General features: G+C 44.0%; 1 protein-coding gene across 1 annotated transcript; it reads left to right on the forward strand.

Annotated features, from left to right (window-relative positions):
• The first annotated feature begins 7,957 nt into the window (after nucleotides 1-7,957).
• On the forward strand, nucleotides 7,958-23,494 carry Tmem9b (TMEM9 domain family member B). The gene is made up of 5 exons (XM_048460226.3): nucleotides 7,958-8,148; nucleotides 10,067-10,158; nucleotides 14,722-14,830; nucleotides 16,933-17,067; nucleotides 22,355-23,494. The coding sequence occupies exons 1-5, from the start codon at nucleotides 8,041-8,043 to the stop codon at nucleotides 22,508-22,510; spliced, it is 600 nt and encodes a 199-aa protein (XP_048316183.2). The 5' UTR covers nucleotides 7,958-8,040; the 3' UTR covers nucleotides 22,511-23,494.
• The last annotated feature ends 1,729 nt before the right edge of the window (nucleotides 23,495-25,223 follow it).

Genomic DNA, 25,223 nt, shown 5'->3' on the forward strand with positions numbered 1-25,223 from the left:
TGTTCCAACTGTGACAGTGACTCTCACAGTCTAGAACTATGCCCTGCTGCTCGGGAGGCCCTGCCACTCCACCTCAAAAGACTTCTTGTACTTTTTAAATTATCCTAATTGTGAAAAACGCCTGAAGTTTACTAGAGCAGGCTCTTTAATAATGGACGACAAAATCAATAGTTATAACTACCTCCAGAATCTATACAATTGTTTAAATAATCTTACTTGTTTTCTCAGAGACTTTTTATTTAGGGTGTGGTATGTTATACAAGATTAGAACACTAGGGCTAGAAAGCCAGGTGTTGTGGTGCAAATTCCAGGGTTTAGGAGGCTGAGGCAGGAGGATTGTAAATTCAAAGCTAGCAACATAGAAGGACTGTCTCAAAAAGGGGGGGAGGCTGAAGAAGGCTGGAGAGATGGGTAGGCAGTTAAGAACTCTTATAGAGAACAAGAGTTTGGTTTTCTGCACCCACATCAGTCAGCTTACAACAGCCTATAACTCCAGTTCAGTTCAAATCTGATGCTGTCTTCTGGTTTTTATGGAAACCCATGAATGCACATTTACACACACACACACACACACACAGACAGAGAGAGAGAGAGAGAGAGAGAGAGAGAGAGAGAGAGAAAGAGAGTTCTTTAAATGGGGAAAAGACTAATACTGGGGGTGTAACTCAATGGTGGAGTGTCTAGCATGGATCAAAACCCTGGGTTTGATCAACAGCTCTACAGAGAAATAAAAAGAGGGGAAATGGGGGAATATAAGGTAAAATTATCCCAGAATAAAAGCTATGCAGTAGGCATGGAGAAATGTCAGTTCAGTGTGACGGTCAATGAGGTATTCTGGGAAGATTCCCTCTTAATGAATGGAATACATGAAGACCTAAAAGTAATACCCAGCACTTGGAAGGAAAAGGGGCAGACTGTCTCATGTGTTTGGATGTTCTGAGACTACGGGATAAATTATCAATACTTGAATACCACGTACTTTAGCTTTCATGAAGAAAGTGGAAATAGCTAACTTTATTTTCAAGAGATTGTAGTTATATGCTAATTAGCTATGAATAGTGTATATACCTTTATAATAAAATATTTACCTTAATAGTATGATATAGTATATTAGGATAGAGGATGCAGGAGTCAAGTTTTCAAAAAGGTTGGAGACTTAGAGTATAAGTGTGTTTTATATGCACACCTGTAATCCCAACACACCTGTAATCCCAGCACTTGGGAGGCCGAGGCAGGTGGATCTCTGTGAGTTCGAGACCAGCCTGGTCTACAAGAGCTAGTTGCAGGACAGTCAAGGCTACACAGAGAAACCCTGTCTCAAAAAATAAAAAGAATGAAAAAAGGAGTAAAATAATGAAATAATGTCCAGAGATAACAAGAAGTACTAGTACTAGCCTGTATTCCCAGCTACTCAGGAGAGGCTGAGGCAGGATTTCAAATTTAAGGTACATTTGAAATCTGAGCTGCAGAGTGAATCAGTGCCTGCCCAGACTATTAGTAGCCCTCCCTCATCAATAAAAGAGGGTTGGCAGAGCCCTGCACTAATATGAACAAGACCCTAGCTAGCTTCAACACAACTCCCAGCACCACCAACAGCAACAGAAACCATGCTGTTTAGAAATATGGAGCTAAATCTCAGAGATGGCACTATAGAGAGTTTTAGAGATGAGAAACTTGAGTGTAGAGGGCTAGAGCGGACCCTGCTACTTTTCATTATAAGTCTCGTGCTACTACACGGATAAAAATTAATGCTGTGCAACTTTTCCTGGGAAACTTAGAAACCTCTTTACCCCCAGAGGACACCAGCAGCACAAGGAAACTCAAGTCCAGCTGGCGAACGGTGAGCTTATGGTGGGGACTCAGAAGCATGGATGACTTTGGGTGGCTGTATCTGAAATCCCCTGTCCTAGTATAGTGACAACTCACAAAAGCTGTCACTTGGCGTTCCAACCCAGGCCAACCTTCCACCACCTATGTTCTCCAAGCACTCTGCCTCCCAAACCACATCATCTGGGACAGGATTTGTGCCTCTGACAGCAGGGAGGGGACAGGAGTCTGGCTAGACTCTTAAGGTGAGGTCTTTTGGGAAGGTTGGGAGCAGGTAGTTACAGCTGCTCTGAGTTCAGGATGACAGAGGCTGGGCGACTGGAGAGACAGCTCAGTGGTTCTGGGCACTGCCCACCTCTGCACCACTTACAACTGCTTTGTTATTTCAGGAATCCAAGAATTTAGCAGCCATAGTGGCACCAGCAGCTCCAGGAGCAGAAATGATATTCTGGTCCCATGATTACTGGTACTATGATGGGCACTAGGCAGTGATAACATGTGTGGTAAGGCACACTTAGCACATTTTACAGAGTGCAGAAAAACCTCACACTTCAGGGGACTAAATAAGAAGGGCAAACTTACTGCTGTCTGGGCGGCCTTAAGACAGCACAGGGCTTGAAAGGAATCCATGGTGTCAGGGTGTACTAGACTTTTTGTTTTAATTTTATTCTTTTTTACATGCTAATCCCAGTTCCCCCTCCAGTTCCCCTATCCCATCCCCCACCTACTCCTCAGAGAGGGCAAGACCTCCCATGGGGAGTTAACTAATTCTCACCACATTGAGGCAGGACCAAGGCCCTCCCCTTCATGTCTAGGCTGAGCAACTTTTCATAGGAAAAGGGCTCCAAAAAGCCAGATCATTCATTAGAATTGCTCCTGGTCCTGCTGCCAGTGCCCCCACAAACCGCAAGTCACCCACTGTCATCTTTCGGGGTGGGGGCTAGATCAGTCTTATGCAGGTTTTCTAGTTGTCTGTCCAGAGTCAGCGGGCTCCCATTAGTTCAGGTCAGCTTTCTCTGTGGGCTTCCCCATCATGGTCTTGACCCTCTTGCTCATGTTATCACTCCTCTCCGACAGGACTCCCGGAGCTCTGGCCAGTGGTCAATTCCACAACTAACCACTCTGCATCTGCTTCTGTCAGTTATTGGATGAAGGTTTTAAAAGATCATGTCTATTTCCTCTTCCTAGCAGATCTGTGTTTGTCTCTCTTAGGGTCCTCTTTGTTACCTTGCTTCTCTGGTGTTTTAGACTGTAGGCTGGTCATCCTTTGTTTTATGCCTAATATTCACTTATGAGTGAGTACATACCATATTTATCTTTCTGGGTCTGGGTTACCTCACTCAAGATATTTTTTTTCCCACTTCAGTCCATTTGCCTGCAAATTTCAATATATTGTTGTTTTTTATCACTGAGTAGTACTCCATATAAATGTACCACATTTTCTTTATCTACTCTTCAGTTGAGGGACATCTAGATTGTTTTCAGGTTCTGGCTATTATGAACAATGGAACCACAAACTTGTACAGCTGCTTTGGAAATCAGTATGGAGAGTTCTCAGAAAATTGGGATTCAATATACTTCAAGACCCAGCAATGCCACTCTTGGGCATATTCCCAAAGGAGGCACATTCACACCACAAGGACATTTGGTCAACTATGTTCATAGCAGCATTACGTGCCCTAGACTTTCCTATCTGAGGGCGTTAGGAGAAAGACACTCACACTTTCTCGATGGTTTCCTTCAGACCTTTATTCTTGTTTTGCATTCTCTACTTTTTATTTTCCTGGTGATTTCCTGCTCTCATTCTTGATGTTGTCCTTCTAATCCATTTAAACTCTTATCTAATTCTACCTTTATTCTTTCCCTTACAGCTTATATACCCAAGGAAAATCTTTCAGGCAGTATAAAAATTACAGTGTGTTTACATTCTGTTTTTCAAGCAAATGATTACAATGAACACAAAACAGTAAAAAACAGCAAATTTTCCATATTCCTTACATGATTAAACATTTTATGTATTACAGGTTAAAAAAAATCCCAAGAAACCATGTATATTCATACCCAAGCAATTTGTTATAGATTAAACATGTAGGCAAGCAAGCTATTCTTAATCAGGTCTTTTACTGGCAGACTGCATTTTGCAGTTACAAAGAAAGGGCCAATCACTTTATTACTTATATCAAAAGGTAATCAATCTTATAAGGAATCTTAAAGGAATTACAAACCTAAACTTTTTTTTTTCTTCTTGAGACAGGGTTTCTCTGTAGCTTTGGAGCCTGTCTTAGAACTACCTCTTGTAGACCAGGTTGGCCTCGAACTCACACAGATCCGCCTGCCTCTGTCTCCCAAGTGTTGGGATTAAAGGTGTGAGCCACCACCGCCCGGCTACAAACCTAAACTTTTATATAAGAAAAACAATTAGCTCTACTTTAAATTTTTAGGGTGCAAAACCCACTCATCAATAGTTTTTTATATCATGAGATTAAGGGCAAAAATGGGTACAAGGAATTAATCACCTTTGGTCATCAACCAGTCCCAGTAAGAAAGGTACTGATAACTGGCCTGCTCTGTTCTTGTTCTCTACCTTAACGAGTTCCACATCCAACTCTGTGCCTTTCTAAAACTTCAGGTTGTCTTCTTGGGTTTTCACCTCAAAGCTATTTGACAAAAACATCTTAGTTTAATTTTATGTTATTTTCAAAACTTTTTTTCAGGTGTGATACACTCTGAAACCTGTGAACACATCTCCCATCATTAAGGCTAAAGAATTTAAGTTCACTGGGCTACTGTGACTCAGCTGTTTTTCTTAATCATTAACCTAAACCGTAATCTATACAGCTCCTCAATAGAAACTCATGTGCTCTAGTTGTGTGACACCTCGTTTTATTTTTTTATCATAAAAATTCTATTTAAATTAACATACTTATTATCAATTAGCCAGTACAGCTTAGGAAGGAATCATCTTCATAGTAAGGTCAAAATGCCTGGTAGAATGGGATGTTTCCATGAGATAAACGCACTAAATTACAGGCAGTGTGTGCCCCTCCCCCCCACATTCACACCATGCCAGATACCAGAGAAAGACAGCAGCAGCAAGCATGTCAAGGCAGGCACAGCAGGAGCAAAGGACAGTCAGGGTCTGTGATCTGGGGGCCTTCCCTAACCCAGAGAGTTTCCTCCTGATGGGCTGACACCTTGAACTTCAACTGCCACCAGCTGTCCCCCTCCACCCCCCCCCCCCACGTGGCCACCCACAAATTGACTAATGCACATGACACAGTGATCACTTGGGCTTCCGAATTCTGACTTTAAGTTTGGAGATGGCTCTCTTGCTTTCCTAATCATTGCCCACAAGATAATTTTTTTGTGGCTTTACTAAGAGATGAGAACTCAGATATTGTGGTAGAATGGAGTGGGGGGCTGGAGACGTAGCTCACTTGCGAAGCATGTGTGAGGTTCTGGACTCAATCCCTAACATGGCAATAGAAATAAGAAAGGGAGTAGAAAAACAGGAAATCCAGGAAAAGGGCAGGGAGGACGGATGCTCAGATGAGTGCCGGGCCTGAGCTGAATGGCTCTAAAGAGGTCAGAGGTCTTTCCTTATCTACCCCAGCTGTGCAGTGGTTCTGCCGTTTGCACATTGGGCATCTCAGCCTCATCTCCCAGGGTGAGAAAGAAATCAAGCAAGGACTCGAGTATGTACCTATTATCCCTGTGACAACCAAAGGAATTTATTTTCCTCCCCTTTCTCTTTCCCTGGTCCCCACGTTAATACTTAGATCTCAGTTTCCAGATCCAAAGATACGCAGAGAAAGGTTCCTGTGCTCAAAGGGCCCACAGGATTTTGGTAGGGGTGGGAGCACAAAGACATACATGAAAACACAATTTCACCATAATGGAGTATGTTAGGAAAGAGAGCTGCAAAACCACAGGCATGTACGCTTGTCAAGGAAGGCTTTTCCCTGGTCTACATGAAAGAGCCATGCGCGTGTAAGCAGCAGAGGGAGAGGAGCCGAGCCTTCCACTTCTATTAAAGTCAGCTGAAATGACATTTATTTTTTGGCAGATATATATACCTGTGCCAGTTTCTCCTCATCACTGCTCTCTTCACCTTAAATCAAATCTCCAGTCTATGGTCAGCCACAATCCATCAATGGTTGTCACGTTGCATCTAGAACAAAACATTTTCTAATGCCACGTTGGGTTTTTTAAAAGTAAAATTTAATAATTATTTTAATCCAATATATCCAAAGTATTTCAACATTAATCATGATTTAAAATTTTTACTTTGTGAGTGTTTTGCCAGCATGTGTGAATGTGCACCAGAGCCGATGGGGAACAGGAAAGAGGAATCAGCCCCCTGGAACTGGAGTTACAGAAGGCTGCAAGCTGCCCTGTGGGTGCTGGAAACCAGACCTCAGTCCTCTGCAAGAGCAGCAAGGGCTCACAATTGCCGAGTCATCTCTCCGGCCTCAACTTTAATCGGTATTTTAAAATAAGGATTTTTTTTTACGTTTTTCTCACGCTGATTTTGAAATACAGTATGCACCTACAGCATAGCTCCATTGAGATTACTCATACCTCAGATGTTCAGCCGGCACATGCAGCTTTAAAATCCTGCCCATCCTGAATATATTTGCTTCTTCACTGAACTGATGAAGTGGTCCTGATTTGGAGGCTCAGGCCGGTAGACTGTTATTTAGGAGGCCGAGGGAGAAGAATCACTTGAGCCCCAAGTCCATGCCACTGAGACAACATGGACAAAAGACAAAATGTCCCACCAGCCTAAGGCACTCACTGCTGTGGTCCTCTAAATCTCTGGACCCCCCCCTCTAACCTTTGAAAAGAATTTTGAAGGAGGCGCACAGGAGGGTTTCCGAGCTTTTATCTCAAGAGCACATATTCCTTTTAGATGTCGGACCTACAGCTGATGCAAACTGACTTCTAGGTCAGCGTTGAGCAACCAGATCCACGGTGTCTTCCACTGTCAGCAGCAGGACGCCACTTAAAAGGATCCATAATTATCCATGTGACAGCATCTTCACAAGAACTGGTGAGAAGCATCCAGTCCTGCTGATTTCGCTCTGGGCAAGTTGCCATTTAGGACTAAAAGAGCTAAATATATTTAATGCTATGTAGTACCTTGTGCTAGGTTCTCGTTTGGCATCAAGAATCATACAGCAAATTCTACTCGATAATTAAAACATTTTCACCAACCAGGAAAAAGACTACTTTTAAAAAAATGGGTATCTTGGGAGTAGATTTTGAAATTCATAAATTCAATTCTTCTTAATGAAGGGAAGTGATTTCCCTGATGACATTCAGTAAACCCCTAAAGGTTGTGATGAGAATACTCTGTGTGTGTGTATGTATGTGTGTGTGTATATATATATATATATATATATATATATATATATATATATATATATATATATATAATTAGAGGCACTGCGTTCTCATGGGTGCTCCAAAATTACCAGCAGAAGACACCTCGAAGTGTAGAATCAGCGCTCCCCGAACTGAGGGGTGGGCTGGTTTAAATAGGTATTGCCTTCCAGTTTAGCACCTGGGTTATTCTCCACCTCCAGTAGTCCTGGGCCGGGGCTGGTGGATGCTGCCGGGGCGGTCCAAATCCAGCGAAGCCTGATTTGAGCCGGTACAGTTCCACCATCGTGACCCACTTCCCAGCCCCAAGCTGCACCAAGGCGGCCAGCCCCTAGTGGAAGCCACACCCACGTGGGCATCCCACAACGACCGTTGGGAGCCCCGCAGGGAGCTGAATCCGGGAAGCGCCCGGAGCGCAGGTTAGTACCAAAGCCCAGGAACCGAGTTCCGACCCTCGGCAGCCGGGTGGCTTCTGCGCTCCGGGTGCTCGGTCACTCCCGGCCAGGGCTCCACGCGCAGCACCGTCTCGGCAGTTCCTGGGGATGGGGCTCACCCGGCTTGCAGGCCTCGGCCCGCGTGGTCTGCCCCCGGGAGCCGCAGGACTCGCCGGCCCTGGCCGGGGCAGACCCCAGACAGCGATGCAGCCCCACGGCCGAGGCCGCCGCGGCCCAGCGCACCCAGAACCGTTTCCGGGGCGGAGGCTTTCTCGCAGCTGACCCGGCGCGGACGGTGACGCGCAGGCCCAGGCGGAAGTGCGGGCGGAGGATCCCGAGCCGGATCCCCAGCCGGGAGCGGGGCTCGGGCTCGCTGGGGCGGCTGGCTCCCGCGATGGCAAGCCTGTGGGCCGGCGGCCTGCTGCGGCTGGGCCCGGGGCTCAGCCTGTCCTGCCTGGCGCTGTCCGTGCTGCTCTTCGCGCCGCTGACAGGCGCCGCCAAGGTGAGTCCCGCCCCGCCCGGCTCCTGACAGGAGCTCCGCCCCTGCCTCTGGCCTGGCTGAAACTCGGGCTGCCCACTTGCTCCCCACTCCCGGGTTCTCCCAGTCCGACCGCCAGATCCCCTGCTTCGCAGCCCAGGTCGGCCCTGCCTGGAGCTTCCTAACCCTCAGCCCCTGACAGTGCCCGGAGCCGGATCTGCAACTCCTCCACCTCCTGACATTTCCCTTCCCAGCCCTGACAGCACACACCCGGAACTTGAGGAGCTTTCCAGCCATGGGAGCTTTGAACTTTCCACCCTTAAACTTCGCAGCCCACTCCCGGCCTTCACCAGCCCCCGGGCCCAAAACCAAATGATGAGAAACTCTCATCTCCCTGAAGTCTTCCCTACTAGGTACTAGCTCCTCTCAACTCATCAATGAACAGATTCCCGTGCCATGGTGGGGGCTTGCCACTTGTGGGGGCTGACCACCCCTTCCCAGGAGGACCTACAGGGTCTTCTCACCAGCTTAATACTCTGACCCAGGCCCTCTCCAGGATCGAACACAAACACATCTCCCTCTTCTGATAATTTGCTAGGTAAGGGAAGAACCGGTCTAGGAGAGAGGGGAGATTGTGTCCTTCCCCCCCACTCCCCCCCACCCGTGTGTTTCTTAACCGTTCTGGTTCCCTCATGTTGTTATCTGGTGCCCCAGAACTGCCCTGGTCCAAGAAAACATGTGCTTTCTCCCCAATGAGCTAACTCATTTGGGGGCACAATAGAAAGAATTCCCAGTGTGGTGGGGGAAATAGTGATACAGCATGTTTAAAAGAAGAGTTTTACAATATTTTTAGATATTATAAAGGGCTGGGAAAGACGGGTTACAGGAAGGCAGGTGGTTTTGGTCAGAGGGCTTTTCTCTCCCAATCTTTCTGATGTCACCAAAAATAGGGACAGCAGAAAGTCTCCTAACTTTTTAAATGTAGTTGACACCCCCTGCATGGATATCATACATGACCATTTTATGTAGTGTATCATGATATTCATAATACCTGTATTTGTCTATCTCCCCTTGATAGAATTTGTTCCAGGAAACAGGAGCCATGCCTCTTGCTTTTCTGAGTTGTCCTCATTGAATCCAGGGTCTGGCACAGAGGCTGCTGAATACATTTAGGAGCTGTCAGCAGCTCTGCCAGACATCTCATTGTACGTAGGAGCAGTGGACATGTCTCTCTGGGGACTAATGAGCCATTGCCATCTCAAATAAACACCCCTTTGCTGAGGAAGCATCTCTTGGATCTATTCAGCATTTAATGGCGCTTTCTCTGCTTGGTGAAATTTGTTTTGCTAGGAGTTGTCCTCCCTATTTCTTGAGGGGACATTAGCAAAATTCATCAAGATTCAAGATACTTCCCTTTGGACTCCCCGCCTAGCACTGACTGAGTGCCCCTGAATCTTCATCCTGTCTATAGCTGACATAGCCTCTTTTATCCATGCTCAGTGCCTTTCTCTCAAAAGGAAAAAGTTAGAAAAGATGAACTTAGAAGAATTCTGCCCCCCTTTGTTGTTTTATAGGTTAAATTGGTCTTCTGCATGCTGCCCATGCTTCAGCCCTGAGCTGCATCCACCCCCAGCCTAGGATTGTGACTTGCTTATGAATAATTTTTAAATTTGATTCTCTCTGATCCTCTCATATCAGCATTTCTCTTTGTAGGCCCCAACTACCTGTCAGGGATGTGTCTTTCTAGTGGCAGGTAGATGACGATAAATCTGCTTGTGTTTAATAAAGCATATGTCAGGTTTTGTGGACTTTAGGAACTTTCACGATGGTCTTAGGATACCTGAAAGGTCACTCAGCAGAGTGTGTGTGTGCAGATTTTTCAGAATGTTGACGACTAACGACAAGCTATAAACAAGCTTTGATGTTTTCATTTTTGTTACAGAATTTTGAAGATGTGAGGTGTAAATGTATCTGCCCTCCCTATAAAGAGAACCCCGGGCATATTTATAATAAGAACATATCTCAGAAAGACTGGTAAGTATTATGGGCCAAGAAATCACCTGTCACATTTCTTGATGTGGTTCTTATTGTTAACTCAGGATGTTCATACAATGTCTTATTTAGTTTTTAAGTAAAAGTCTCAAATTCTATTTTTATCTGGAAAAAAAATGCAACTTGGGTTCTGAGTGCATGATATAAATCTAAAGGAATACTGTAGCCCAAACAGAAAGCTCTAGGCTGGGAGGTTCCTATGGAGACTGGACTGAGTTTATTGTGTCAAAACTACTAATAGCCACTCTCTTGTGCCCTCTTCCTCTTTGGTCAGGGATCTTTTCCTTCTCAGTGAAAGGTAATTTGAGCCTTCTTTATCTGATGGGTAATTTTTGAAGCACTTTAAGGAATTTTGTATGTGTTCCTGCACATATATGTGCATGTCTGTGGAGCCAGAAAAGGACATTGAATTCCCTGGGGCCAGCATCGCAGCTGCTGGTAAGATGGCCAGCGTAGGTGCTGGGAACGGAGCTGGAGTTCTCGGCAGCAGTAGCCAGCGCTCCTAACCAAGCCCCCTCTCCAGCTCCTGTTTTATAATTTTTACAACTCAAACAATTTTTGCTGGGAGTGGGGTGTGTTTGAGTTTGGGATTTGCTTGTGTTTCTGTTTTGAGACAGGGTCTTACTATGTAGCCCAGATCAGCTGGACTTGTTTTGACAGCAAGCTGACTTCAAGCTCTTGATCTTCTTCCTTCTACTTCTCAGGCCACAGTTTTTAAGTTTTGATGACATACTGTGAAATATTGGAGGTTATATTTAAAAGTTTCAGAGACTCAGGGATGAATGAGAATGAAGTATGTGTGTCCGAATTTCTCCTTTGGTGTGCGTCAGTGGGTTCGGATAAGGTTGAGACTGTGATTCTTCCACCCCTAGGCAGTCAGGCTGGCCTATAATGACTGGAATCCTGATCGACTGGTTGGCTACCAGCAGCTTTCTCAGTTTATTGCAGTGGACCTTAAAAATGGCAGATTCTTCTATATGTGCTTTGAAACAAGAAGTATCCAGGTTATACAGCAGAATGGATGTCCTTCTCCCAGTGAGACTGTGATGTCATACCACAGTGAAAGTTGATGAGGAACAGCTCCAAATAATAGGTGCTTTGGTGTGTAACTGATTTCACAGCTCTGTAGCCAGCAGCAATCTGAAAGCAAGATTACATTTGTTCTGTCGCGTTTCTGAATTGACTTTAGCACACTGGCTTTCTCTGATGCCGCTACTTATTCTTCCCACAGTATGCATTTAGGTTCAGTCTGTTTAGTGTGTTCCTATGATCCTGTAATTGTCTGTGTTCCCGTGATCCTGTAATTGTCTGTGTTCCCGTGATCCTGTAATTGTCTGTGTTCTGCTTTAAGAAATGTTTATGTTCCAAAGTGGTTGGGGTTGGTTTTTTTTGTGTTTATTTGTTTGTTTTTGGATTTTGGAGACAGGATTTCTCTGTGTAATATTCTGGCTGTCCTGGAAGTTGATCTGTAGACCAGGCTGGCCTCAGACTCACAGAGATCTGCTTGCCTCTGCCTCCCAAGTGCTGGGATTAAAGACATGTGCCACCATGCTGGGTGAATGATTGGGCTTTATTGGGGTATATTTTTAATAGGCTTTGTACCAACATGTTACTTTATACGATACATACAAGCTCAAATTCTTTTTGTATTGGAGATAATATCCAAGGCCTTGTAAGTGCTGGGCAAACATTCCCTCACTGGACAGTGACCCCAGCCCTCAAACATATCTTTAAGTTACTTCTGTAATTTTCCCAAAGCTGTTGAATGTGTGTTTAATCAGTGTGTTTTTTTTATTGGTAACAGATGTGATGTGTATTAGTGGAGTGGCAACAGAACTCACTTTTCAAGTGTTTAACACTAATTTTTGTTGCTATTCACTTTCTGTTATTCTCTGATGAGACAGGGCCATGTCTTCATCCCCGGTTACAAATTAAAATTAGGAGCTTTGAAAATAAATAGTTGAGGAGCTGGAGAGATGACTCAGCAGTTAAAAGCACCAACGGTTCTTCCAGAGGACTTGGGTTCAATTCCTAGTACCCACAAGGAAGCTCACAGCTGTCTGTAACTCCAGTTCTAGGGGACACAACATCCTCACACAGGCATACACGCTGGCAAAACACCAATACACATGAAATTTAAATAAATTAAAAAAGAAAATAGTTGAAACAAGACTTACTAGGATTTCTCTTCCATCTCTTCTACTTTCCCTTGCTTGTAAGTCTTTTGCTGATATATGTTCCCAATTGACAGTGCAAATTTTTAACCTGTTTGGAAAGACAGGCAAGTTATGCTGTACCAGGATGCTACGGCTCCCTGAGGACTCAGTACCTGTGAGACTAAATACACTTTAACCTTCTATTCTCTGAACCTCTTGTTTTGTCAGTTGTTGGCTTCAATTCTTCATTGACTTGGAATAGTTGATTGAAAACAAGTTAAGAATAGTACTCAGGTTTGTCTTTGGGATTGGAGTCAAAGCTGATTCTTCCTTTGACCACTAGGTGGGGGTGTTTCCTAGTGCTGAGAGTGGTTGAGCCACATCTTGGGGTTAGCTCTATTTTGGGTTAGTCAGAAACAACCTTCCTGCTGCTTCAGCCCTGCACAGCCTTTTCTTCTCCCTCCCTCTCTCCTCATCTTTTGCTTTCCTTCCTTTCTTCTTTCCTTTTGTGAAACAAAAGGTTACATGTCTTGATATGTAACCCATGTCTGCCTGGAACTCTGAATCATTCTACCTCTGCCTTCCCAGTGCTGGGTTTATAGGTGTACGCCACTGTGTCCAGCTTTTGTTCAAATTAAATTACTTGTTATAGATAACTGAACTTTTAGCACTTATACCATTTTGAGTTTTGTTTCTAATGCTATAGTTTAGAGCAATAGAATATGAAAAGATGCATTATGGTAGATCAAAGAAGGAATTATCTCAGAACACCGAGTGCCCCCAAGAAGTGTGGCTGGGGTAAGATAGGATGCTGTCACAGCATTCGTGACGAATGAAGACGTACCAAAATGGAGCCAGAGCTGGGGAGACTGCTCAGTGGGTAAAGTCCTTGCCGATAAGCACGAGCACACACCTCACATACACAGTTACAAAATGGAAAGTAATTATTCATTTCATAGAAGTAACAGATTCTTAGAAAAGATATTTTTGGTAGCATTTTTTTTAAATAAGCCATCTCTATTTTATTTTTTATACTTCATTTTTTACTTAAAATACTTTAAAGTGTAATTTTGATTTATATGTATATAAAATGTGTTTATGTATACCACATGCATGCAGGTGCCCTTGGAGGTCAAAGGGCTTCAGATCTCCTGAAACCGGAGTTATAGGTGGTTGTGGGCTGCCTGATGGCAATGTGGGAGCCAATCCCAGGTCTTCTGTAAGAACATTAAGTGCTTTTAATTGCTGAGCCTCCTCTTCAGCCCCTGGCTGTCCTGGAACTTACTCTGTAGCCAGGCTGACCTGGGATCCACCTGTCTCTGCCTCCCAAGTGCTGAGATTAAAAACATATGCCAGCATGGCTGGACCAAGAATGTAATTATTTCTCTGTGTGACTGTCGGGGTCCACCTTTCAGCATTTCATAATTTGCTCTTCTGTTAAATGTGATGTCATTCCTATGCTGCATTGTGATAACTGAAAATAACATTAACTGGGAGCGCACTGGGAGCGCACAGCTTTGACCCCAGCACTCAGGAGGCAGAGGCAGGCAGAGCCTGGTCTGCAGAGTGAGTTCCAAGACAGCCAGAGATACACAGAAAAGCATTGTCTCGACAAACCAAAATAGTAATGATGATGATGTTAATTAGATAGGGAAGACGGCCTAGTGGGTAAGAACGCTTGCTGTGTGTGATGCCCTGAGTTGTAATCTCCAGCATCCACATAAAAAGCCAGGTGTGGCCATGTATGGCTGTCACCCCAGAGATGTAGGGAGCAAAGCAGGGATCACTGGGGGTCACTGGCTGCCAGCCCAGCTCCAGTTTCAGGGAGAGACTTTGTCTCAAGGAACAAGGTGAAAAATGACAGAGCAAGAGATTTGAAATTCTCTTCTGGCCTCTGCGTGGGTGAACCTTTACACATGTGCACCATGCTTTTTCTCACACACACATGAAAACAAAGATGTAATTAATTCATAAGTGATAATATTTAAACAATGCCTTGTGTCACTTTAAAACATTTAAAGGAGTTTTGCTTGGTAACTGGGCAAATCTAAATATGACTGGTCTTGCAAATAGTTTTGATTTTTATACAGGTTGGAATTTTCTAGGGCATCTGAAACTGTTAGTAATGGCAACTTGGACATGGACAGCCATTGCCCTTTGGCTTCTTACAGTGTCTTTTGCTTCTTACACTGTTAAATCTTACCAAAATGCTAATACTGAGAGAGGGAATTATTTTACTTTGATTCATTATTTTACTTTGATTCATTGATTCCTTACATTATTTCTTTGGGTAAGCTTAGTGATCATTCTGTGTTTCAGGAAAAGTTTTGATCAGAGACAGGAAAATGTGAAGCTAGGCTTCTGCAGTATTTTGCCCTTGTGTTTTCAGTGACTGCCTTCATGTTGTGGAGCCCATGCCTGTGCGGGGGCCTGACGTGGAAGCGTACTGTCTGCGCTGTGAATGCAAGTATGAAGAGAGAAGCTCCGTCACTATCAAGGTGAAGTATAACCACATGCACACACACGTGTGCATGCACAAACACTCCACACGCTCTTCAGAAAAGACAGAAACATTTGAACTTTCCTAAAAGTATTAATGGACCTGCTTTTGCTTTTTGGATCAGTTAGGGTATGTTAGACAAGTGAAATGGATCTAAAACAACCGTACTACATTTAATTAGCATATTCTGGAAATATATCCTAGTTTCTTGTTGGACCATGTATGCTAAAGGCCAGTGAGACAACATTATCAATCCCTCTCTCCCTGCCTGCACAACCCTTTGATTGAATTCTGCATTTAGTCACTGCTGTAGGCATGAAACTCAGGTCTTCAGTTCCTGAAATGGCTGTGGATAGCTCACCACCATTAGGTCACGAATGAGCTCAGTTACTATATTATGGTGATGTATGGTTGTTCTCAGGCTTGTTTGTCTTAAGGTTGTGCTTCCCATTCCTTTCCTTAAATAAACAAAACAAAACAAAACAAAACGAAAAAAGAAACTCAACTCAGGAGGCAGAGGCAGAGGCAGGCAGCAGATTTCTGTGAGTTTGAGGCCAGCCTGGACATACTGAGTTTCAGTCAGAAGAGCTCAGCTCAGGAAGAAAAGAGAAGGGCCTCGCGTGAGGGCAGGGCGTAAGCCCCAGTCACAGCGCTTCAGCAGGGCTGTCCTGTGGGGAATCTCCTCACACCTTCTTTCCTTCTCATCTCTTTCCCTGTTCTTCCTCTTTCCATCAATTTTTTTTAAATTTTTATTTTATTTTATGTGTGTGACTGTTTTGCTTGCATGTATGCCTGCACTGTACATGCCTGATGCTGCAGAGGGCAGAAGAGGGCATCGGGTCCTCTGGAACTGGAGTTGTGGATGGTTATCAGCCACCATTTGGGTCTGGGAATTGAACCTGCATCCTCTGTAAAGAGCAACAAATACTCTAAACTTCTGAGCCATCTCTCAAGCCCTCTAAATTATTATTTTATTATTTCATGTGTTTGGATGTTTTGCCAGCATGTATGTCTGTGTACCACTTGCATCCCTGGTACTCACAAATGTCAGAAAAGGGCATCAAATTCCAAGGATTATAGGCAGTTATGAGTCTCCATGTGGGTCCTGAGAACTGAACCTGGGTCCTCCAGGAACAGCCAGTGCTAACTGCTGAGCCATCTCTTCAACCCACCTCTTTCCTTTTGGTGGAGCCCAGGGAGGGCCTCATGCCTCATAGGACAATGCTTGACCATTGAACTGCAACGCAACCCCAGATGCTTTTTAACAGACTTTTAAATGTATGATTTATATTCCTTAAAATTCTCTCACTTTTAAGTATATAATTTAGTAAATTAAAACAACATTTTAAATTTCAATTTTTAAAACATTTCTGTCTCTGATCCCAAATGATCACTATTTAACTTTCTGCCTGTACAAATCTTAATATTTCATGTAAGTAAACTCATCTGTGGTCCTCTGTGACTTTTCATTTTGTATAATTTTTAGTATACACAGGACTTCATGTTATTACTAAATAGTATTCCATTATATGACTGTTTTTCAGTTCATGAATATTTAGATTATTTCCATATTTGTATTATGAATAATACTGTCTTAAGTGTCTTTGTATGAATATTTTTTTTTCTCTTGGAAAAATTCTTCAGAGTGGTAAGTTTATGTTTGTTTAAGAGATGGCCAGACAGTTTTCCAAAGTGGTTTGAGGTTCCACCACTCCATGCCTTTGCCAGCTGTTGGTGTTTTCTGTGTTATTATAGCCAGTTGAGTGTATGGTGTACCTTTGGCAGCACACGAATTAATATCCCCCAAAGCACTGCCCTAACAAGTGTTTTTGCTGACCTACATTGATCTGACTCCAGTCTGTTGGAATCCGCCCGAATCACAGTTTCAGTTAGGATTCCTTTAGGTTGTTTTCGCAGTGATACTGCTGAATGCAGGCTGCTGGTGTTTGGTGGATTCACGTTGTCTCTGCTGTTGGACTCTGGCTGATACACAAACCCTGTGCCCTGAGTGGAAGTGTCAGATCCCACTGTAATGTTGCTGTTACCAAACAACTAAGTCCTTGGCTTAACAGAGTGTGACTTCTTTTCATTTTCCTGTAGGTTACCATTATAATTTATCTCTCTATTTTGGGCCTTCTACTTCTGTACATGGTATATCTTACCTTAGTTGAGCCCATCCTGAAGAGGCGCCTCTTTGGACACTCGCAGCTCCTGCAGAGTGATGACGACGTTGGGGTAAGTCCTGGCACTGCATCGCTGCTCAGCGCCAGTCTCTGCCCTTGTCTGGTGGAAGTGTGGGTCCTCAGGAGATGCTGAAATGAGTTCTAATTTTAGTGTGTATCGCTCTATGAAGAAATTGTTCTAGCAAGCCATACATGCAGCCCAAAAGTGTAGCACATAGCGCCTCTGCCCAGCCTTTCAAGTGCTGGGATGGCAGGCGCCTACAGCCACACAGCTCCACACCAACTTTCTAAAACACCTAGATATTTTTAACGAGTTCCAGAAGAAGCTAGGAAAGATGGCTCAGTAGATAAAGCACTTGGCGTGCAAGCATAAATCTCTGAGTTTGAATCTCAGCACCCATGTAAAAGCTGGGTGTAGGAGTACATAGCCCAGTGTCCCTCTGACAAGATGGGAGGCAGAGGAAAATCCTCAGAAACTCATGGGCCACTAGCCTGGTGTATGCAGCAGCAAAAGCAAAGGAAAGACCCTGCCTCGAACAAAACAGACAACTGAAGTTATCTGACCTCCGTACATGTGCCTTAGCATGCCCATGGGTCCACACTCCAACACACACATGCATGCACGTACACATCATATATATACAAAACAAACATGTTAGCTAAGAATAAATAATTCCAGGAGTAGATTGTTAAGCTGAGAGAAAGATAAGTCTGGGGATCTGATGTAATAAAATAAATTAAAATTCAAAAACAAAGACAGGCACAGACAGTCTGAATGTGGTGGCGCATACCCGTGATCCCAAGATGGAGGAGGAGGAGCAGGATGATTAGGAGTTAAAGATCACGCTTGATCACATAGTGAGTTCAGTGACAGCCTAAGATACTTGAGAACCTGTCTCTAGTACAAAATAAATTAAAACAAACAAACAAACCAGAAAAACCCTAAAGGGCCAGAGAGAGAGAGAGAGAGAGAGAGAGAGAGAGAGAGAGAGAGAGAGCTTAGTGGTTAAGAGTGCATATTGCTCTTGCAGAGGATCTGGATTTTGTTCCCAGCACCCATGCCAAATAAGATAGCTCACAACTCCCTGTAATTCCAGCTCCAGGGACCCTGATGCCTCAGCAGGCGCGTGCACATACAGACACACAATTAAAAATAATAAATCTTAAATACAATACACACACACAAAACAGACATAGTAGGATTAGTGCCAGAGAGAACTTGTATATCAGAAGCAGTAGAGTTTCAAATACTGTTTCCATGGTAATTTTCATTTATATATTCTCAATTCTGACTCTGTAGATACTAGGATTAAGTTATCCTTCTTTGTGGAGAAACCTTGCCCTCAAGAGTCTTGACAGGGGGACAAATTCACCACCAGCTGAGAACTACTGACAAAGTGCATATCAAGGCTCACAGTGTTTCCATTCCTAGCAGGAAAGCTTATGCTGACTTTACATGCATCCCTATGGTGTTAATTACCTGCTGCTGATTCAGAGATGATGCTAATGTAAAACACGGAGAACATAAATTGGTGCAAAAATGTGTGGATGTAAGCATGGAGGATGACATGATTGATGGGCTCATATGCTTAATAACCACACACTGTCACTAAGAGTCCCAGCTGACTCTAATATTTGTCAAACTGATTCTAGGCAGAGAAAGGTTTTCCAACCAAAGCTGTGTGTTTAACTGTACAAACAGAAGTTAAATTTCAGTTCATATGAATTGCTTAGCTAACATGGGAGTTCTTCAGTATGTACTTTTTAAAAGGTTAATTTTTAAGGCATTTACATTTCCCATTTTTAAATTCTGTTTTAAGTCATATAAAAGTTAGTACAATTAGTCAAGAGGTTCACTGCAAACAATGGTAGTATTTGTCATCCATACCCGGGACACATCATCACTGTTATCTAAACATTCTACTAAAGCACCCTTTGTGTTCGTTGTAATTTCATCAGGTGGAAAAAGAACAAACAGATGAAAGTGAAAATCTCTATTTGCATTCTCCCTGTGTCTGTGAGCAGCTAGTCCAATCTTGTTCTGTAGGTGGATTGCAGACCAAAGGATTAACTGGTTTGTTTAGTCACTTGAGTTTGTTCCTTAGGAATTTTTTCCTTCCCCTACCTTGAGGAGCAAATGACAGGACTGTGTAACTGAGCGGGTCTCTGGTAAAGTACTTCCTTCTTGCTAGTATTTATGTCCAAATAAACCAATGGTAATAATATTTTATACACAAAATCATTGATGCACATTTTCCCACAGTAATCTACCCAAAACAGTTTGGTGTGTTGAGAGGATATGACGCCAATTTAGGATTAGGCACACAAAGTGTTAGTGTCTGTGTTAGTTTGTTAAATGACCTTGGGCCAGTTTATTTCTTTATTGGAAATCAAGTAATGCTACAACTTTAGCTTTCTACTTTATTTTTTGTGTTTTTCCTCTCTCCCTCCCTCTTACTTCCTACCTCAGTCTCTCTCTGCCTCCCAGCGGGGTCTTGCATGTCGCCCTGGCTGACCTAGAACCTGCGTGTACACCTGCAGGCTGACCTCAAGCCTGCAGTGGTCTTCCAAGCGCTAGGAGTATGGGTGTACACCACCATGCCCAGCTCCCCTTCCTTTTTCTTCAACTTTCTTTCTGTATCTGTGCAACATCTTGGACTTCATGAGAGATTTGCAAAGACATTGCTTAAGTTAAACAAAAGCGGAGAACATTTGGATAAAGAAGGCAAGGATTCTTTATAGAAGCCTTTGAGGTGGCTTGGCAGTTACGAGCACCACTCTTGCAGAGGACCTGAGTTCAGTTCCCAGTACCCATGTCCAGTGGCTCACAACTGTGACTCCAGCTCTGGGCGTCTGACACCCTCTTCTGGCTCTGTGGACACCCGCACTCATGTGCACACACCTGCATACATACACATAATTGAAAACAGTAAATCTTTAAAAAGTAAAACAAAAAGCTTCTTTGAGGTCCAGAAAGATGGCTCAGTGGGTAAAGGAGCTTACTGTAGGGGCAAGCCCAGCAACCTGAGTTTCTCTATGCTACCAATGCACAGAAAAAACGAACTCTACAAAGTTATCCTTTGACACACAAGCAATAATAAATATTTTAAAATTTAAAAGAAAAAGGGCTGGAGAGATGGCTCAGCAGTGAAGAACACTGGCTGCTTTTGCAGAGGACATGGGTTCTGTTCCTAATACCCACATGGTGGCTCACAACCATCTTTAACTCCAGGGGCATTGACACCCTTTTCTGCCCTAAATGAGCGTTAGATATGAACATGGTGCACAGACACAGATGCAGGAAAACTACCCACATATACCAAATAAATCTCTAGAAAATAGATAAAAAGAAAGAAAATGCTTGGGATATGTAAACAAAGTAGAAATGCCTTGCTGTAGAGACACGATCAGGTAAAACCCCAACAGTGACAGTTGTAATGCAGTCAGGGGGTTGTGCATAGCTCTCCGTGCCACGACCGCTCCTGCAAGCTGCCGCCATGCAGCAGGTCGGTGCTGCTTCTCTCCTGCCGTTTAAGAACTTGGCCTGCGTGGAACATTTAGAAACTTTGCTGACACGGGGTTGAGGAAAAACTCAAGAAAAAGGCAAAATAAAAACAGTCAATCACAATTGAAGCTGTTTGTCATGTGCGCAGCTGTGTTGACATCTCATCCATAGGTAGATTAGTGGGGTGGTTTCCTGTGTAGTGATTGCAAACATCCAGTTGAATCAGTTTATTTTGACAGAAGAATCTGGCTTTGTATACAGACTAGGGTAACCTTCATTAGCCTCTTTCCTAAGACAGCAATTAGCAGGGAAGCTGTGGAGCACTCTGCAATGGAAGATGGAAGTTTTTGTTGATTAGATGTGCTAAAGTAGCCAGTCCTCTCTCTCCTTGGTAAGAGATGGCACTGAAGCCATGTGCTCTGTCTCGCTGCAGAGTGGGGAAGAGAGGAAACGAGAAGGTTTTGGAAACAGTCCATTGGTGCGTGTTTAAGGCCCAGACAGACATTAAGACCAGCCAAGACATAGCCCTGAGAACTAGCTGCTCTAGCGGCCTAGGCTGACATGTTCTCAGTTCTGATATAATGGGAACTGTCCTCTGCCACAGATAAGCTATGAAGTATTGATGAATACAGAGGAAAGTCCTACATTAATATTTCTTATTCTTATGGAAATATTAATGTGAAAACAGGCTTTCTCTCTCCTTTCTTTCTTAAGGGTTCTAGCAGTTATAGCTTTTGAGGTTTTTGTTATTACTTTTAGTTACTTTTATTTTTTAAGATTTCTTTTATGTACATTGGGGGTTTGTCTGAGTGAGGATGCCAAATCCCCTGGAACTGAAGTTATGGGCAGGGATTACTGCCATGTGGGTGCTGGGAATTAACCTGAGTCCTTCAGAAAAGCAACCAGTGCTCTTAACTGCTGAGCCATCTCTCCAGCCCCCAAAACAGGCTTTCTTCCTTGACGTGTAGGTGGTGTGTGCCTCAAGTTCTAGTCTTGGGAGTGGGAAGTTGGAGAACCACTAGTCTGAGGCCAGTGTGGACAATATAGTGTTCCAGGCTGGCCTGGGTGACATGGTCAGACCATATCTGAAGGAAAAGAAAGGCACAAAAATGACTAAAAATTTTAAAAAGATTTTAAAAGTTTTATGTGGTTGTATGTGCACGTTTTTGCAGGTGTCCTAGGAGGCCAGAAAAGGGTGTCTGGTCTCTTGGAGCTGGAGTTACAGGCAATAGTGAGCGGCCGTGCAGAGGTGCTGGGAACTGAGCTCAGGTCCTCTGGAGGAGCCGGAAGCATTCTTAATTGCTAAACCATTTCTCTAGTCCCTTTAAAATTTTTAATTGCTTTAAAAGAATTAGTTTGTTTATTTGATGGGAGTGTGGGCACATGCACGCCTCAGGGCATGTCGAGGTCAAAAGGACAACTTGCTGAAGTCGGTTTGTTCCACCACACAGACTCCAGGGCTCCAGGAGCAAACTTAGGTCAGACGTGTGCCGGGTGCCTTTACCTGCTGAGCACTCTTACTGGCCCAAGAAAATAGACTCTGTTCTCCCACTAATCAGGAAAGACTTCTCTTTAACAAAAATGGCCACCATCCTTGTCTTGCTTTCTGCTTTTTAAAGAAAATGCCTTTGAAAATGGTGACCTATGGGTGTGTTTCTCACATAGCCCTCGTTGCTCTTGTCTCTGGAATCCTCTGCTTTGGTAGCTGAGCTTGTCCTGCTTCTAGTTGTTGAAGGGCTGGAACCCTTGTCCCTAGTCTGGTTCCTAGGCTGTCTGTTCTGTGCAGGTTTATGCCGTTCCTGTCATCTCTGACACCTTCTACCTTGGCTTTCAGGATCACCAGCCTTTCGCAAATGCCCATGATGTGCTGGCCCGCTCTCGCAGCAGAGCCAATGTTCTAAACAAGGTGGAGTATGCACAACAGCGCTGGAAGCTTCAAGTGCAGGAGCAGCGAAAGTCTGTCTTTGACCGGCATGTTGTCCTCAGCTAACTGGGAACCGGAAAGAAGACGGCAGACAACCGGGAGGAACTGACTGGGTGTCTGCGGGCTCTAATGCCTGCTGTCTTACAGATCCTGCTGGATGGAGGAAGACCCGCACCTGGAAGCGCACCCACATGCTTGGTATTTTTTCTTGTTAATGTATTAATAGAGACTTTTTAAAGCACACAGTTCCAAGTCAGCCAGTAAGTCTTTTCCTACTTGTGACTTTTACTAATAAAATTAAGCTGCCTGTGAGTTACCTTGAGGTCCTGTGCCTGGAACAAGCTCTCTTTCTCATTACACAGTTCTAACTTGGTTTTCAAGATAATTTCCAGGTGTGTTTGCTTCTGTTTTTCCGTGGTGGGAGAAGAAAGGGAAGCCTTGAGTGTGCTTGACACAGCTTCTCTCAGGTCTCTTTAGTAGACAGACTTGTAAATACACCAGACCTTCTCTTTCACGTCTTGGTATTTCCAGTGTAGCCAGCTCATAAGCGTGCTGGCCTCCCCACATGACTCTTGCACTGACTACGTTACCTACAATTCTGGTTGGCCTGTGGCTACATTTCTTGGTAAATTGGATCTAAAATGCCTGGCGGTTCTTCACGAAATGCAGACTTATTTTGTGCGCTGTGATGTCTGATGCAACATGTCCTAGAACAAACTGGCCGTTTGCTAGTTTACTCTGATAACTAAACACAGTCTCAGTGTGTGTGGTCTTCCTCTTCTTCTTCTAGTATCTCTAAGGACTTGAACATTTAGAATAAATTCATTTTCCCTTAAGCCCAAGCCTCCCTGGATGAATGACATACACATACTGGTCAGCATTTCCTGTCGTGCTGAGAGGCAGCTATTTGAACTAGTGTGGGCAGCTTTGACCTAGGACTGGAGTTCAGATAGCCCCTCTCTGAGAAGTCTAACAGTTATTGGATAACTGGCTTTTTTCTTCCTACATCCTCTTTGGAATGTAACAATAAAATAATTTTCAAAACCCCTATCAGTGTGCCGGCTCTCCAGCCTTCTCTCCTTCCTCTTGTGCTGTGTGATAAGCATGGTGACACAGAGCCCTTTGCCACCCTGCTGTTTGAAAACAGCTTATGAAACCTAACCCTATAACACTGACCCTGTGTTATGGGTGTATGAGTACAGAGGGAAAGATGACGTGTTCCTGGGTACACAAGCAGTCAGATAAGTTGAGAGGCTTTAAATTCATAGACCAGGCATGGTAATGCATGCTCATGATCCTGACACTCGGGAGGCTGAGGCAAGAGGGTGCTTGGAATTCAGTTGCTTGGGCTGTGTGATGAGACCCATACATATATACGTACTTATGCACATGTATATATATGAAAAAACATGCATTTATATAATGATTCATAAAGGAGTGCTGATTCTGCCAAGTTCTTGGCAAAATCATATTACAGGTACATTAAATTCATGTTAATATTGTTACATTAAATTAATAAGGATGAGAAATAAAAGCTCAGGGGCTGGGGAGATGGCTCAGTGGGTAAAAACTTTTGTCACACAAACACAACAACTTGAATTCAAATCCCCAGGACCCAGATAGAAAAGCTGTATTCAGTAGTGAGTGGACCAGCTGTCCCTGCTTATGCGTTGTCTCAAACAAGGTGGGAAGGCAAGGCCTGACACCCACAGGTTGTCCTCCGATCTCCACATGCATGTGAACCTGCACACATGAAAGAAAGAAAACTGGCATGAAAGGAACTTCCCTAACCAGAGAAAGAATTACAGACTGCGTATAGTGTCTTTTCCTGTAAGTCCAGCATCTGGGAAACTGAATCTGGAGAATTTCCAGGAGTTTAAGGCCAGCATAGGCTACAGAATGCAACTAATATCTCAAAGGTTAAAAAAAAACTGCAAAAAAAATATAGCTAATCTATTTACTGGTGAGAAGCTAGAAACCTTCTCCCTGAGATCAAGGAGACCAGGATGTCCTCTTGTGAGACTTTAGCATCACCCTAGAAGTTCTGGCTCATGCAGTAGACGAGGTATACCGAGCAAGAGGAAAGATCGACACTGTTTAGAGATGGCACAGGCTTCTAGGTAGAAAAACCAAACAACGAAACCCTCTGGAACTAGTAAGGGATTCCAGCAAGGTTCCAAGATTACAGGGATGCGAAAGCCAGGTGCTCTCCTATGTCAGGCAACGAACAAGTGGGATAGAATTTGAAATTTAAAAGTACAACTGGACCAGGGAATTGTCTCAGCAGGTAAATGTGCTTGCTACCAAGCCTAATATCCTGAGCATCCCTGGGACCCACTCGGTAAAAGACTGAACCAACTCCTACAAGTTGTCCTCTGAGCTCCACAAGTGAATACACCACACACACACACACACACACACCCCGATGTTCATAAAGCACTTAAAGGGGAAAGGGGCTGGGGGTGTAGCCCGTTGCTAGAGTGCTTGTGTAGAATGCATGAAGTCCCAGGTTTGGTCCTCAACATAGAAATGAGGTGTGGCAGTGCATGCCTGTAGTCTCAGACGTGGGAAATGGACCACGAGGAACAGAAGTTCAAAGTCATCCTCAGCTGCTTATCAGGTTTCCCCATTAAAAAGAAAAAAAGGTGTGGTGAGATGGCTCAGTGGCTGTGAGCGCTGCGCCGGCTGCACTTGGAGAGGACCTGAGCACAGCTCTGAGAACACACACGGCAGCTCACAACCGCCTGTAACTCCTGGCCTCCTCTGGCCTCCATAGGTA

This window comes from Myodes glareolus, chromosome 7 (assembly GCF_982192425.1).
Source record: "Myodes glareolus chromosome 7, mMyoGla1.1, whole genome shotgun sequence".
NCBI classification, from domain to species: domain Eukaryota; kingdom Metazoa; phylum Chordata; class Mammalia; order Rodentia; family Cricetidae; genus Myodes; species Myodes glareolus.

What these genes read in the sequence shown, in the direction of transcription:
- Tmem9b (XM_048460226.3), top strand. Translation starts at nt 8,041, where the DNA reads ATGGCAAGCCTGTGGGCCGGCGGCCTGCTGCGGCTGGGCCCGGGGCTC. An exon ending in AACATATCTCAGAAAGACTG is followed by an intron (nt 10,159 to 14,721) that starts GTAAGTATTATG and finishes TTGTGTTTTCAG; the next exon opens with TGACTGCCTTCATGTTGTGG. An exon ending in AGAGTGATGACGACGTTGGG is followed by an intron (nt 17,068 to 22,354) that starts GTAAGTCCTGGC and finishes CTTGGCTTTCAG; the next exon opens with GATCACCAGCCTTTCGCAAA.